Below are 12,030 nucleotides of genomic sequence, written 5' to 3' on the forward strand. Positions count from 1 at the left end.
CTTCTCAAACTCTTCAGCTTGCCTCCTTTAAAACCCAGGCCAGCAGCGACAGGCTTCAGAAGAGCACCGGACCCTGGGAAGGGTGGTGGGCGGGGGCGCTGATGACCCAGGCAGAAGAGAAGGGCCCTGGGAAGGAGAGATGTTTAGACTGTGAATGCGTGTGTGGAAGGAGGTGGGGGCGGTCACGCTGCCCCATGCCAGGGCTAGTGGTAGCCACAACCTGGTCATTCCAGTGTATTTATTGCTCATTCCAGGAACAACACTTGGGTCCCCAAGTGAGCCCAGACTTGAAGGCTGAGACCCTGTGCTTAGGGTTTCCCAGGAGCCAGGCACTAGTGTAGTTTTTCTATTTGTTTGTCCCAGTCCCTATCTTTGCTCTCTGAATTTTTCTGGATGAAATTGGAGAACATTGAGGAGTATGGGTAAAGATGTGTGTGTGTGTGTGTGTGTGTGTGTGTGTGTGTGTGAAAGAGAGAGAGACAGAGACAGAAAATGTAACCTTCAACATTGCACTGAAGAGGTGTTTTGGTTCCTGCAACAAAAAGACCTTGCTTGTGCGTTATAAACACACCCTCTTGAGCTTCCTGCTCCAGGACTCTGAGTCGGCTCCAGTATAGGCAGCTCACCCCCAGTCACTTAGTACAATTGACCAGTACTTGCCCAGAGTTTTTCCTTTACAAAGCAATCGCAAAAGATAAAAAAAAATATAGTTTCATTTGAGCGCCACTGAGGCTCTGTGAGGCAAAAGAGGAAAAGCCTGAGTACCGTTATCATTGTCATCATAATCACGTTTATTCTCACTTTCGGAGACGAGAAAACCGAAGATCCACACCCTTTCAGAGAAAACCTGGACGGAAAGCTAAGGTTTAACTCGTGTGTCCCAGTGCACAGCTTCAGGCCTCCGGCTGAAAGTACAGGCTGGTGGGAGGCAGCAGGATTTTGAAACAAATTCATTTGTGGTTTGGGGTTGTTATAGAATGAACAAGCAGACATTTCTCCAGGGGCTGCCTGAGTCGAGAATTTTTTTTTTTTTAGTGTCATGTATTTTTTAATTAATTTTTCAAACGTTGTGTTGCGGTAGAGCTTAACAACAGCATTGTGATGGCTTCAGGTGAGCAGCCAAGGGGACTCGGGCATCCACGTGCATGTCTCCATTCTCCCCCAAAGCCCCTGCCCCTCAAGGCCGCCCCCTAACATTGGAGTGCCCAGAATTTTTGAATATTCGCTTTGCAAAATCGTCAGTGGCAGCTCGGGAAATGTGCTGAAGTGGGACACAAACAACTGAGCCACGTGGGGACTCATCTCTGACTTGAACTCTGGTCCCGCAGGTCAAGAGTCGAGTGTGCCTCTGGTAGAAGCAAATGTGGGGAAGGTGGAGATGGCCAGAGCCTAAAATGATCTCTTGAAGGTCACATGGAGAGGGCAAGCGAGGAGGAGGGAAGCCTGCTACCCTGAGGGTGCCAGTGACAGGAGGAGGGTGAGGAACCACCCGCCTTCCCAGTCGGCGGAGAACGGAGATGCTAACGAGGTAACTCTCTTTGGGAGAGAACGTCCATCCCGCACAGCGGGCCCCCAGGTCAAGAGCATCCCCGCTCCTTCCCCTCTGGCCCCGCTGAGGGCTCCACCCCTAAGCGGCCTTGGGGGTTGGTTGGAGGTAAGTGCAGGAGCAAGGGAGCTCTTACTCCAGGTACCAAACCGAGCTGAGAAAAGGGCGAAAAAAACCGAAAAGAAAGAGCAAATGAAGCGGAAGTTTCAAGGCCCTCTGCGAGGAATAACAGTATAAATAACCGAAGACGTCTTGTAAACACTGCGGTCATAACCCCGAACATTAAACAGCCCCGGTGGCATCTGGCTCATCGGCCGCCGCGGGCTGCGCTGGGGCAGCGAGGGAACCGGGTCCCAGGCTCCTCGGACTCGCCTCTCTGTTTATCTCAACTTAATCTTCCCCTACGAGCTGTTCCGTAGCCTGGAAGATGTTTAAATTAAAACCCAGTCCGCCGGAAGTCGTGGAGAGGCGCTGAATGCACTGGCTAACGTAACAGAAAGGCAGGCATGCGCATTGTTCGAAGTAATTCATTAATTATTAAGAAAACTATATGATACACGTTGCAGCCCCTCGAAAATCGTAGAACACATTCCAGAGGTATGGCATTTACATTTTTCATCGCTCCCTTTATTGCTTCACTCGTTTGCAGTTCTGGGTTGCGTGGGTTCACGTCTGCACCTGGAAGGTTATAGAAGGTGGGTTTTACCTTCCTGCTTGTGTTAGCAATTACACTGTGGGATACCTGAAAATCAGATTTTTTCTTTTCTCTTGAATTGTGTGACTGTTCTTGACTTTAATCCTTCCCTTTCTTTGTTTAGTTACACTATTTCTATTTGTCTTAAAAGTAATCTGCAAACTTGAGACTCGTTTCTCTTTGAGGTTTCAGTGCAAAATATGATTTGCACCTTCATAGTGGAAATCGTACTTAATTATTTTCTATCTCTTAAATAAGTTTGGATTGAGGTTCAAAAGGACCACTTTTATTATCGAGCTGCCCCCATGGTTCCCCACCTTTCTATTCCAAATATATTTTCCAAAAATCACACCAAACGGCAGGGCTTTTAGCAATATAAAGAAAGATTTATTTTTGAAAGTAGCAAAACTTGTTTGAAAAAAATATATCTTTAAGTGAATTACTTTATAAAGGTGACTGTCAAAGTCAGCTATTCTATGATCTACATTTTACAACATATTGTACAAAAGATACACATTGATAGGCTCTTATTATCTATTTATATATTTATAATTACATATTGCACTTGGACCAGCAAGGCTCGCAGAGTCATTCACGGTAGAAGTTAATAAAGTTAAATAGATGGGGATCGCTGTAAGTACAGTTGATGTTTCTCTGGTTTGGAAACGAATCTCCTCGTCGCTGCAAAGTGTTCTCGCGGGGTGGGACGGGGAGAGAGCTGCGAGGGGGAAGCAGAGGCGGAGAGCGGGGCGGGCAGGGGTCGCCTTCCCTGGGGCCCGCTCCCCCCGGGGGCGCCTTTCCCAGGCTCGCAGCTCCAAGGTCAGGACGCCGTGGTTCCACATAAGCGGCTGGCGGTCACCACTTCTTTCAGGTCACTCTCGGGTTTCCCGGTCACCAGAAAGGGCCACGTCTGCAGGAGAGAAGAGGGTGGAGGAGGTAAGTGGCCGTGGAGGAGGGGTGGGACGAGGCCGGAGCCGGAGGCCAGAGTAAGTGGCGGCAGGCGCTGAGTTGGACAGACCCGTTATCTCTGCAATTCACTCTGTGACCTAATGCGCCCTGTGGCTGAATAAGGCAGAAAGCGGCCTTGGCGCCAAGTCACAGCTCGAGGTGGTAGAGCAAAGAGGGGTTCACACTGGGTTCGAAGTGAAAACCCAAGAGAAAAAGCACAGCCCGGAGGCAGATGCCGCGGTGAGGCTGAGCAGGGAATCCGAGTCCTTCTCGAAGCGCTGGGCACCGGGTTCAAGGTGAAGCGCCCTTCTGGCCCTGGGCAGGCTCTTCTGAGGCCCTGGTCCGGCTCCCAGCCCTCTCGCTTTCACCCCCAGGGATTTCACTACTTCTAACTTTCATTTCCATCACAAAGGCGGGCTTTTCATCACCGTTTCTAAATTAATCGCCAGCTCTTAAAAACAAATAATGTTAATAAAAGAATATATCGGCGAATTTTCAGATTGTCTTTCTACAGGGCCGAGCAAACATAGCTTTCTCTTCCCTTCTTCCTGATGTTTATAATAAAGCTCACTTAAGTTTTCTTAATCAAGGATGAAGGCAGCAACAGCTGTAAATGAAGGCACTGCTTTCATTTTAGGTCCAGACTTTAAAAAGTTGTTTACTCACTTAAGAAAACTTGACTCTTAATGAAAGGAAAAACAATTTTATAGCAAAATATGGTTTTACAACCCCCTCCCATCCACCTCCCCCCACCATTCCTGAAACCAGTTCAGAGAGAAGACCACTCAAACCTTCAAACCTGTCTCCCTAGTGCTGACTGATAAGAAGACTTTTAAGAGGAAAACGTCTCCTTCTTATCATACATAAACAGAGGTGCTAGTTAGTTTTTGTTTTTCTTTAGAGCCTGGAACCCTTAAAATTAAATCAAATGCAAAGAGGGAATTAAAACATACTTCTTAAACAGTAATATGCCTTTGAGAAAAGTATTAGGTTCAATGAGCATTACTTATTAAGATAAAAAGTAACATGTTCTTAAATCTTGAAGGAGAGTGACCTATTTTTAATATTATTTATTATACTAACAGTCTTGAGAATGTGCTGATTATGCTGATATTAGCTAGAACTTCTGGGATCCCAAAGTGTTAATTCATCGACAGGAGAAGTGCAGAATATTTAAATTGTTGAGGACTTAGGTGACAGTTATGGGGGGCACGATGTGTTCATATGCAAAGTTCTACATATGGAAAACTTTGGGAAGGAAACAGAGTAGGATGTTTTTATTTACAAGAAGTAGAGGAGGGAGATCAAGTTCTACTCTTTGGCTAAAGGAAGAGTAAAAGGATTACTAAAACGCCTCCTCAGCGCGTAGCATCTCCTCCGTGTCCTCTGTCCGGCACCAGCCCTGAAGGCGCTGGTGCGAGTGCGGGGGATCCCTCCTTTTTGCCAGCTCAACGTGCTTGCAAACTCTTAATTGGGCTGCCATGTCAAACACTCGCATAAATCACCGCGGTCTGCAGCTTGGAAGGCAGAGCGAGGACCCTGTGGGGATCGCCTGCGTGGTCCCCTAGAGGCATTGGCTGGCGGTGACCAAGATGCGCGGGTCGCAGCCCGGCGCGCACCCTCACACCGGGGACCCACTGCGGGCGCGTTGTGTCGGGGGTCCGGGGGGGCGAGACGCCGCCACCACGCCCGAAAACTTACCAGGTTGACCGGGTGAATATAACCGTTCTCGTACTTGTCGTTGGCCAGGATCTGCCTCAAGTGGGCGATGTAGCTGGACGCCAGCCTGAGCGTGTCCAGCTTGGAGAGTTTGGTGTCCGGGGGCACCCAGGGCAGGGTGGTCTTGAGCCTGGAGAAGGCCTTGCTCAGCACCCGCATCCGGGCTCGCTCGCGCGCGTTGGCCGCGTTGCGCTGGACCTGTTTCCCCTCCTGGCTGACCCCGCTCAAGGGGCTCTTCTTGGTGGGCGCCTTCCTCCTCTTGCCCAGGCCGCCGCGGCCCTTCTGAGGAGACCCGGCCTCGCAGTTGGAGCTCTCCTCGGTGCTCTCGTTGGAAGTCACAAACTCCTTGTTCGAGTCCATTTTCAGCCCGTCGCAGTCCAGCATCTCCACCTCTTGAAGATCCTCCACATCGCTCAGGGAGCCGGTGGACATGTTTGGGGGAGAGGATGAAAGAGAGAGGGGAGCGAGAGAGGAGAGAGGAAAGAGAAGAGAGAGACCTCGAAACCAATGAGCCCCCGAATGTGGAGTTCGAGGCGGCCACCTCGGGGTGGGGAGCCGGGAGGTGGGGGTCTGGCTGGGTCTCACACCCCTTTCCCCTTCGCAAAGTCGGGAGAAGAAGCCGCGAGGGCTTCTGCGGGCAGGAAACCGACGCGCTGTTTCCCCACCCCCGGAGTCGTGGCCGGAGAGGATTGTGAGAGAGCGCGGAGGAATTCGGTGGACACGAGGAATTTATCTGGGGAATAGAGAGGCGGATCCTTGCCGCCCAGGGGAGGGGCCTGCCAGGCCCCAGCAAAGCTCTTGGACCCCTTTCACAGCCCGAGGGAAACTCTCACGCACGGCCCCTGATTTCCAACTTGGGTTGGAAACCAGCCCCACCGCAGGACGCGAATGCCAGTCACCTTCTCCCACTTTGGGATGAACCAGGGAGCAGCGGGGCCCACCCAAGCTCCTTTGCCCGGGCCCATCTCTCCAGGTCGGCTTTCCTTCTTAAGAGGTCATAGCTGGCTCTGTCTGAGAACTTTAGGAAAACGACCACATCTCTGCATCTTCTGGGCCTTCCACCCACAGATCTCATCCCCCGGCTCCCCGCTTCCTCACAGAAAACACCAATTAAAATCCAGACACGGATCCACCACCTCCTGCCCAAACCATAAGACTGTGGTTTTTTCAACATATGTTCTCACCTTAACTGCGGTGAATTAAGACAGTAGATGCTTTATAGGCTCTTTAGGGTGATGACAGAGAAAATACCAAAAAAATCAACTTGCGCCTGGTCACTTTAAAGATTTAATCAAGGATTTGCCGGTGTTCGTGTGTGTGTGTGTGTGTACACAGACTTACCCATTGCACACCCACACACAACACACACATTTAAGGGGGCGTGGGGGGAATGAGATAGAGTAACATGGATTTGTGGAAAGTGTTTTGTCAGTTGATAATCTTTTCTTAATGAAATTAAAACTTTCCCCTAAATTTCTTTCTAGAGATCCATTTAATATTGTCTTAAAATGTTAGTTGCCTCAGACATCACCTGATCCCGGATTTCTGGTTTCTTCCCTCCCAGTGCTCCCTTCTTTTGGCTCCCGGGATTCTGCTTGTAAAGCTGACATTACAAAATGTTGAGCAATAGTATCCAGTTCAGAAAGGTTCTTTTTTCCACCCCTAACTCTAGCCCCGACCATCTTTCCCGGAGAAGAAGAAAATTCAAGGAGTAAGTAGAAAAGCAAGGGGACCAGAAATCGAGGGATTGAACGACATCGATGAAATGAAACCAGAGACACAGAAGGCATGGATCTCTCTTACTAGTTCTTCTCCAGGTTTTCTTTCCTTGGAATTAGGTACTGAAGTTGAGGGGGCTGGAGCAGAATGTGAGAGGATTCTGAGCTTTTGACTGGGAATCTGTACCCCTCTCCTAAACTGAGATACCGTATCTCTAATCCTGGGCTCAGCTGGGAATTCACTAACCTCTAACGTTTTGTTTTGTTAGCAAGGTATTGTTTGCTTTCCCCTTATGCTGTAAACTAAACAGATTGTCAGCAAATCAGTCTTTATTAATGAATTAGGGAGACCCCCCCCATAATATCTTTGCCCAGGATCCAAAATTTGTTAATCACCAGTGTAGAGATTTATGAGCTCTCTTATTTTCTGTTGTTTGTGCAGGTGGAGATTTAAATGACCATATCCACTACCAAGATTTATTACGAGAGTGATTGATGTTATAAACCAGGAAAAGGACTCTTCCCCCAGCAGGGATGATAGAAATATCAAGTTGAAGTTGCCTTTGTCTTCATGCACAAATGACCCAGCCCTACAACACAGAAAGTATAATAATTTAATCTAAGATTCAAGACAACATTAAAAGAACACCCAACAGGCCTGTTAAATGTTTCCCCTCTGATTCCCAAACTAGATTTCTTTGATTTACCCTCCCTTTTCTCAGTCTTGGTAAGACATGAAAGTTAAAGTTATTTTTAGACTAAAAGAGTTATGTGAAAATGGGCATTGACCAATACTTTGTGAAACGTGTGTGTGTGTGTGTGTGTGTGTGTGTGTGTGTGTGTGTAGATACTGAGATATATGTAAAATAACCACAGATTATTTATTTGGGCTCTGGAATGGGATGATAATTAAGAATCAGAACTATGCACTTACCACATACAAGGCTAGTAAGCTCAGAAGATTTTACTTGGAGTACTTTTCTTACTGGAGGGAGAGGGTCTGGTTTTCTGCTTCACTTCAGCTGGTAAGCTATTGAGGCTGTTTGTGGGATAATAACAAATATAGTAATATATACAACTGAATAGATTTCTGCCGTTTGATTTTCTAAGTCTGAAAGTGTGCAATAAATAGAAATTTCTTAAAAATAGCAATTTCTAGAAAGGATCAAAATAGCTTCATGCCACAAGCTGAGTTTGTGTGTGTGTGTATGTGTGCACGTGCCTAGTAATTAGTTTTTGTTGTTTTTTTTTTTAGATAAGTAAGAATTAAGTCCAATTATCCCACAGTGACACATTTAGACTGGGAAGGATGAGTGGATTGATAATGAACTTGGGATATTTGTAAAAACTCTCTAAGTGATAGCTACCAGTTTGGGATCAAGCTATGAAGAAGGCTGTTATTTAGGTACCTTGATGTACAGTCTTGAAGACAATAGATTAATATGAATAATACCTTTTCCTCTTGACGTTTTGAGTCTACCCTGCTAATAAACACTTAGGGACAGGTGGGTTGGGGGAATGACTTATTGTTGGATTCTACCAAGAAAATCAGTTAAGCCGTAACTTAAACTGTGCCAGATTCTCCCAAAATATAAACTATAATACTGTGAGAAGAGAAGCATTTTTCAGAAACTGTATTAACTCTTCAGTAACAAGAGAAATCCTTTCAACATTAAAGTTTCGAAGAGCTAAATAGAAAACCAGTGGTTTGAGAGCATGAGGTAGTTAACTAAAAGTTCTTACCTTACATTTAAGAGAGAATTTATGCCCCCAAAGACATCTGGCCAATTTGTTGCACACTTCTAACAATTTGTTCTGCAGGAAAGGCTATCTTTGAAAGATTTCAGTGCTAAGGAAAATTTATCTCTAAAAGTAGTAAAATGAAGATTAGACGTGGAATGTATCCTTGAACGTAAATCCTGGTTTATCAACTGATAAATTTTCAGGAAGTTCAAATTTGATTCAGTTGCACTTGGATGGGATAATTTGCTTCCTTTTTTTATGAGAGTAAAAACATCAAGGCTTCTTTTGAACTGACTTCATCTACCATCACATTCTCTTTCCCAGGGGAGTAGAAAAATATGTCTTTAAATTTGAATTTTAATCCTTTTCTCATACTCCCTACTATTTGTCCAAGAGGCAGACAAGCTGGCAAAAGTGCCAATTCTCTCTTTGTTTCTTCACCATAATTAACACCTCCAGATGTGTCATTTTCTTTGTGTGATGGTAACTACCACCAGTTCAAATGCAAAGAAATAGAGGAAAACAACAGAATGGGAAAGACTAGAAATCTCTTCAAGAAAATTAGAGATACCAAGGGAACATTTCATGCAAAGATGGGCTCCATAAAGGACACAAATGGTATGGACTTAACAGAAGCAGAAGATTTTAAGAAGAGGTGGCAAGAATACACAGAAGAATTGTACAAAAAAGATCTTCACGACCCACATAATCACGATGGTGTGATCACTCACCTAGAGCCAGACATCCTAGAAGGTGAAGTCAAGTGGGCCTTAGAAAGCATCACTATGAACAAAGCTAGTGGAGGTGATGAAATTCCAGTTGAGCTATTTCAAATCCTGAAAGGTGATGCTGTGAAAGTGCTATACTCAATATGTCAGCAAATGTGAAAAACTCAGCAGTGGCCACAGGACTGGAAAAGGTCAGTTTTTATTGCACTCTCAAAGAAAGGCAATGCCAAAGAATGTTCAAACTACCGCACAATTGCACTCATCTCACACGCTAGTAAAGTAATGCTCAAAATTCTCCAAGCCAGGCTTCAGCAATATGTGAACTGTGAACTTTCAGATGTTCAAGCTGGTTTTAGAAAAGGCAGAGGAACCAGAGACCAAATTGCCAACATCCACTGGATCATTGAAAAAGCAAGAGAGTTCCAGAAAAACATGGATCACAATAAACTGTGGGAAATTCTTCAAGAGATGGGAATACCAGACCATCTGACCTGCCTCTTGAGAAACCTGTATGCAGGTCAGGAAGCAACAGTTAGAACTGGACATGGAACAATAGACTGATTCCAAATAGGAAAAGGAGTACATCAAGGCTGTATCTTGTCACCCTGCTTATTTAACTTATATGCAGAGTACGTCATGAGAAACGTGGGGCTGGAAGAAGCACAAGCTGGAATCAAGATGGCCTGGAGAAATATCAATAACCTCAGATATGCAGATGACATCACCCTTATGGCAAAAGGTGAAGAGGAACTAAAAAGCCTCTTGATGAAATCACGTGAAGGAGGAGAGTGAAAAAGTTGGCCTAAAGCTCAACATTCAGAAAACTAAGATTATGGCATCTGGTCCCATCACTTCATGGGAAATAGATGGGGAAACAGTGGATACAGAGTCAGACTTTATTTTTTGGGCTCCAAAATCACTGCAGATGGTGATTGCAGCCATGAAATTAAAAGACGCTTACTCCTTGGAAGGAAAGTCATGACCAACCTAGGCAGCATATTAAAAAGCAGAGACATTACTTTGTCAACAAAGATCCATCTTATCAAGGCTATGGTTTTTCCAGTGGTCATGGATGGATGTGAGAGTTGGACTGTGAAGAAAGTTGAGCGCCAAAAAATTGATGCTTTTGAACCATGGTGTTGGAGAAGACTCTTGAGAGTCCCTTGGACTGAAAGGAGATCCAACCAGTCCATCCTAAAGGAGATCAGTCCTGGGTGTTCATTGGAAGGACTGAGGCTGAAGCTGAAACTTCAGTACTTTGGGCACCTGATGTGAAGAGTTGACTCATTGGAAAAGACCCTGATGCTGGGAAAGATTGAGGGCAGCAGGAGAAGGGGACAACACAGGATGAGATGGCTGGATGGCATCACTGACTGGATGGACATGAGTTTGGGTAATCTCCGGGAGTTAGTGATGGGCAGGGAGGCCTGGTGTGCTGCGATTCGTGGGGTCGCAAAGAGTTGGACATGACTGAGCGACTGAACTGAACTGAACTGAACCACCAGTTCAACTATATGCTGACCTTGTATGCAAATTGACACCTCTCTCTCCGTTGACCATCATTACCACTGTATCGTGTGCCATTGATTGATTGCTTTCCATCTTCAGCTTATAAGATTATTGGACTCTGACTCTATTTTATTAAATGTTAACTTATTTTGTTAAGTGAGCATTATCTCCCCTTACTCATTCTGAACTTATAATTTATAATTTGATGCTGGCCTATTATATTTTGGCAGCCAAAGTGAATGCAGCGCTAGTGAGTGAGACTGGTGGCTATCAGAGGACATTAGTGATGGTGATGCTATTATCTTTACCTGGTATCATTTTTTAAAAAAAATTTAGTTTATTGAAGGTTAGTTAATTTATAATGTTATGTTAATTTCTACTGTACAGCAAAGTGGTTCAGTTGTACATATACTGTGTATACATTCTTTCTCATATTTTTTCCTACTTAGCAATGTTTATGATCAGTATTCATAAGTCCTCTTGGTGTTCACCTTACCCTCCCCCTCCTTTTCACATTTAATTCCATGAATTGTATATCCAGTGCTATAGCACTAAAGTTAAAAGCTGGAAAACAAAACAAAAACAAAAAAATAAAGCTGGAAAACAACAACAGTAAAGTCCAAGGAAAGACTCATCATGGCTTTTAGACCTAAGAGCTAATCTTATATTGCACATGCTCCATAATGTAACTCTGAGAGCAAGCAAACCTGAGCACATGAAGGACAGAGTCTACCATAAGGAGCAAGTGAGCTGAAGGAAACGTGGATAGTGAGAGGTAAAATTCTCACAAATCAAGTTTTTTGTCCTCCTAAAGGTCTGTCTAGTCAAGGCTGTGGTTTTTCCAGTGGTCATGTATGGATGTGAGAGTTGGACTGTGAAGAAAGCTGAGTGCCAAAAAATTGATGCTTTTGAACTGTGGTGTTGGAGAAGACTCTTGAGAGTCCCTTGGACTGCAAGGAGATCCACCCAGTCCATTCTAAAGGAGATCAGTCCTTGGTGTTCATTGGATGGACTGATGCTGAAGCTGAAACTCCAGTACTTTGACCACCTGATGTGAAGAGTTGACTCATTGGAAAAGACCCTGATGCTGGGAGGGACTGGGGGCAGGAGGAGAAGGGGACGACAGAGGATGAGATGGCTGGATGGCATCACCGACTCGATGGACATGGGTTTGAGTAAACTTCGGGAGTTGGTGATGGACAGGGAGGCCTGGCGTGCTGCGATTCATGGGGTTGCAAAGAGTTGGATACGACTGAATGACTGAACTGAACTGAAGTCTTCTAGTGCTAACTTATTTTATTAGACCTGTTCAGTATTAGGAAAGAAGAGAGGAAAACTGAGCAACTCTATCAGGTGCCATATGAGCTTCTTAACCTCCATCCTCCCATTTTATCAACAGAATCTCTCCTTTCTGTTGTCATCATG

At 45.2% G+C, this 12,030-nt stretch overlaps 1 protein-coding gene across 1 annotated transcript; it reads right to left on the reverse strand.

Annotated features, from left to right (window-relative positions):
- Window positions 1-2,615: 2,615 nt before the first annotated feature.
- Window positions 2,616-5,603, reverse strand: TCF21 (transcription factor 21). Its single transcript, XM_065927774.1, has 2 exons — window positions 4,890-5,603; window positions 2,616-3,150 (listed from the first exon to the last, which is right to left on the reverse strand). Exons 1-2 carry the CDS (start codon window positions 5,337-5,339, stop codon window positions 3,061-3,063), a joined length of 540 nt encoding a protein of 179 aa, XP_065783846.1. The 5' UTR covers window positions 5,340-5,603; the 3' UTR covers window positions 2,616-3,060.
- Window positions 5,604-12,030: the final 6,427 nt, after the last annotated feature.

This window comes from Muntiacus reevesi, chromosome 3 (assembly GCF_963930625.1).
Source record: "Muntiacus reevesi chromosome 3, mMunRee1.1, whole genome shotgun sequence".
Taxonomy (NCBI): domain Eukaryota; kingdom Metazoa; phylum Chordata; class Mammalia; order Artiodactyla; family Cervidae; genus Muntiacus; species Muntiacus reevesi.

Coding starts and splice junctions, on each gene's coding strand:
- TCF21 (XM_065927774.1), bottom strand. CDS start 5,339: ATGTCCACCGGCTCCCTGAGCGATGTGGAGGATCTTCAAGAGGTGGAG. Junction 3,151..4,889: donor ATATTCACCCGGTCAACCTG/GTAAGTTTTCGG, acceptor TCTCTCCTGCAG/ACGTGGCCCTTTCTGGTGAC.